Raw genomic sequence first — 2,434 nt, 5'->3', positions numbered from 1 at the left:
AATTTCTCTAATTGCTTTTGGACAGCACGGTGGCAGTTGTTGGCAGTGGCAGCATCACAGTGAGGTGTTGAGCCAGGCTGAGGCGAGCGCTGTGCCTTGGGGGAGGCTTGCGTGGACCCCCTTCCCCGGTCACCACTCACCCCTCCAAATCCAAACTCCTGCCCAGAGAGGCCAAGGGACCCCACTAAGCATCTTTCCAGGTGGAAAAAAACACAAGAGCTGCAGCTGTATGATGGGGTGATGAAGGCTCAGGACCAGCCCCGTGCCGCCCATCCTTTGTGTCACCCAGGGGGATGCCAGGAGTTGTGTCCCAAGAGTGTCACAGTTCTCCTTCCTCCCAGGTTGGCCACCATGGGGTCGGTGGGAGCCGCCGAGCGCTTCAAGGAGCTGAGCCCAGTGGGGACGCCTGAGGGAAACGTGGTGATGAGCTTCAGCTTCGACAGCTACCAGCTGGAGGAGGACGAGCTGCAGCGGGGCAGCCAGGCCAAGGGTGTCCTCACCTTCATGGAGCCGGGTGAGGGCCCCAGCGCAGACAGGAGCCAGGTTCCCTGATGGCTTCCTTCCATTTAGGAGCTTCCTGGGATGGGTTTCATAGCCACAAATGGCCTGAAATGCTGTAAAATTGCCCAATGCCGTATTTTTTTTTTTTGGTCTTGTTTGTACTTCCTGAAACACCTTTGTTTAAGGAAGGAGTTTCTTGGGACTATTTATTGGTGAGAACTGTGGGGCGCTGGGCTGCTTACTGGTGGTGGGATGGTTTGAACCATTGCTGTCCTCATTTCCCATAAAGGATGTGGAAGCACCATGTGAAGCCCCATGGCTTCAGGTGCCATGGGTGTAGCAATGCCACTGTCACATCTTTTTTCTTTTTCTTTTCCCCTTTTGGGGCAGCTACTGAGGATCCCGAGCCCCAGGATCGCTACCATGGGATTTACTTCGCCATGCTGCTGGCCGGGGTGGGATTTCTTCTGCCATACAACAGCTTTATCACCGACGTGGACTACCTGCACCACAAATACCCAGGTAGGTCTCCAGCAGCTGCAGCACTTCCCAGTCACCCCAAACCTGGGGAGAGCTCAGCCCCCATCATCCCCCCCTTCACCTGCCTCTCCGCAGGGACCTCCATCGTCTTTGACATGAGCCTCACCTACATCCTGGTGGCCTTGGTGGCCGTCATCCTCAACAACGCGCTGGTGGAGCTGCTGAGCCTGCACACCCGCATCTCTGTGGGTGAGTTGGGGTCCCCACAGCCCCCCGGCAGCACCATCCTCATGTTGTTCCCCCACTGCCCACCTCCATCTCCCACCCGCAGGCTATCTCTTTGCCCTGGGACCCCTGCTCTTTGTCAGCATCTGCGACGTCTGGCTGGAGCTCTTCACCCGCCGGCAGGCCTACGCCATCAACCTGGTGGCCGTCGGGGTGGTGGCCTTTGGCTGCACAGGTATGTGGGGCAGGGGCTGGCCCTGGGGCAAGCACAGCCCTTCAGATAGGGGTGGGAAGGCAGCCCCCTCCCCAAAAGCTGTCAGCTCCTGGGACAACCTTTTGCCCTGAACTAAGCTAACCTTACGTCCCTGCTCCATCCCCTTCACCTCCATCCGGGGCCACCATGATGGCTTTGATATGTGGCCCACTATGGTGGCTTTCCAAGCCCGTGGGTGCTACTCTTTGGTGGGAACAGCCATAGTTGGGGCAACCAGGGAGGGCAAAAAAGCCCACCCAGTTTTGGGACAAGGATGCTTTGGGCCTGTGGCTGTTCAAGAAGGATGCAGCTCCAGGAGGGGCACAGTACATGGGGTCCCATGGGGTTTCTTCCCCCTGCCCGGAGTTTTGGCTGCAGCAATAACCCCTCCTTCTCCCCTCGGCGCCTCTGAAGTGCAGCAATCCAGCTTCTACGGCTACACGGGGCTGCTGCCCAAGCGCTACACGCAGGGGGTGATGACGGGAGAGAGTAAGTACCCGCGGCCGCGTCCAAACACAGTGAGGGGGGTACCCTCCTGTCCCTTCTCCTGGGGCCCCAGTGAGTCACACCTGCGGTTGGCAGCAGATGAGGGACTCCCCAGGGTGCTCCCCAGCAAACCGGGGTGTGTAATGGGTTCTCAACCACTTGCAAGCCCCACTGCATGTCACAACAAGCTGGGGTGGGGGTGTCTGGCTCCACTGCCCCCCCCCCAGAAAAAAAACCCATCACTGCTTGTGGCTACTCTACACCTGGAGGTATCACCTCCATCTGGCGAGGGGGTGCTGGGGGTCCCCAAGGCGCAGGGTTAGGTGCCAGCAGCTCTCCCGTGCCACCAGGCACCGCCGGAGTCATCATCTCGCTCAGCCGCATCTTCACCAAGCTGCTGCTGTCGGACGAGAAGGAGAACACGGTCATCTTCTTCTTCATCTCCATCGGCATGGAGCTGACGTGCTTCATCCTCCACCTCCTGGTAAA

The 2,434-nt window shown here is 58.8% G+C and overlaps 1 protein-coding gene across 1 annotated transcript in view; it reads left to right on the top strand.

Annotated features, from left to right (window-relative positions):
- Positions 1–351: 351 nt before the first annotated feature.
- The window catches only part of LOC104540889 (equilibrative nucleoside transporter 4-like), a gene marked incomplete at its 3' end in the record, with an annotated part of 2,424 nt that continues 341 nt past the window's right edge, over positions 352–2,434 (top strand). The window contains 6 exon segments of the mRNA XM_010184808.1: positions 352–514; positions 892–1,023; positions 1,117–1,230; positions 1,313–1,441; positions 1,874–1,948; positions 2,296–2,429. Coding sequence (XP_010183110.1) covers positions 352–514; positions 892–1,023; positions 1,117–1,230; positions 1,313–1,441; positions 1,874–1,948; positions 2,296–2,429 — 747 coding nt within the window.

This window comes from Mesitornis unicolor, unplaced genomic scaffold, assembly GCF_000695765.1.
Source record: "Mesitornis unicolor isolate BGI_N332 unplaced genomic scaffold, ASM69576v1 scaffold31905, whole genome shotgun sequence".
NCBI classification, from domain to species: domain Eukaryota; kingdom Metazoa; phylum Chordata; class Aves; order Mesitornithiformes; family Mesitornithidae; genus Mesitornis; species Mesitornis unicolor.
Note: the sequence above shows the minus strand (reverse complement) of the source record. Positions and strands in the feature narration are given on the sequence as shown.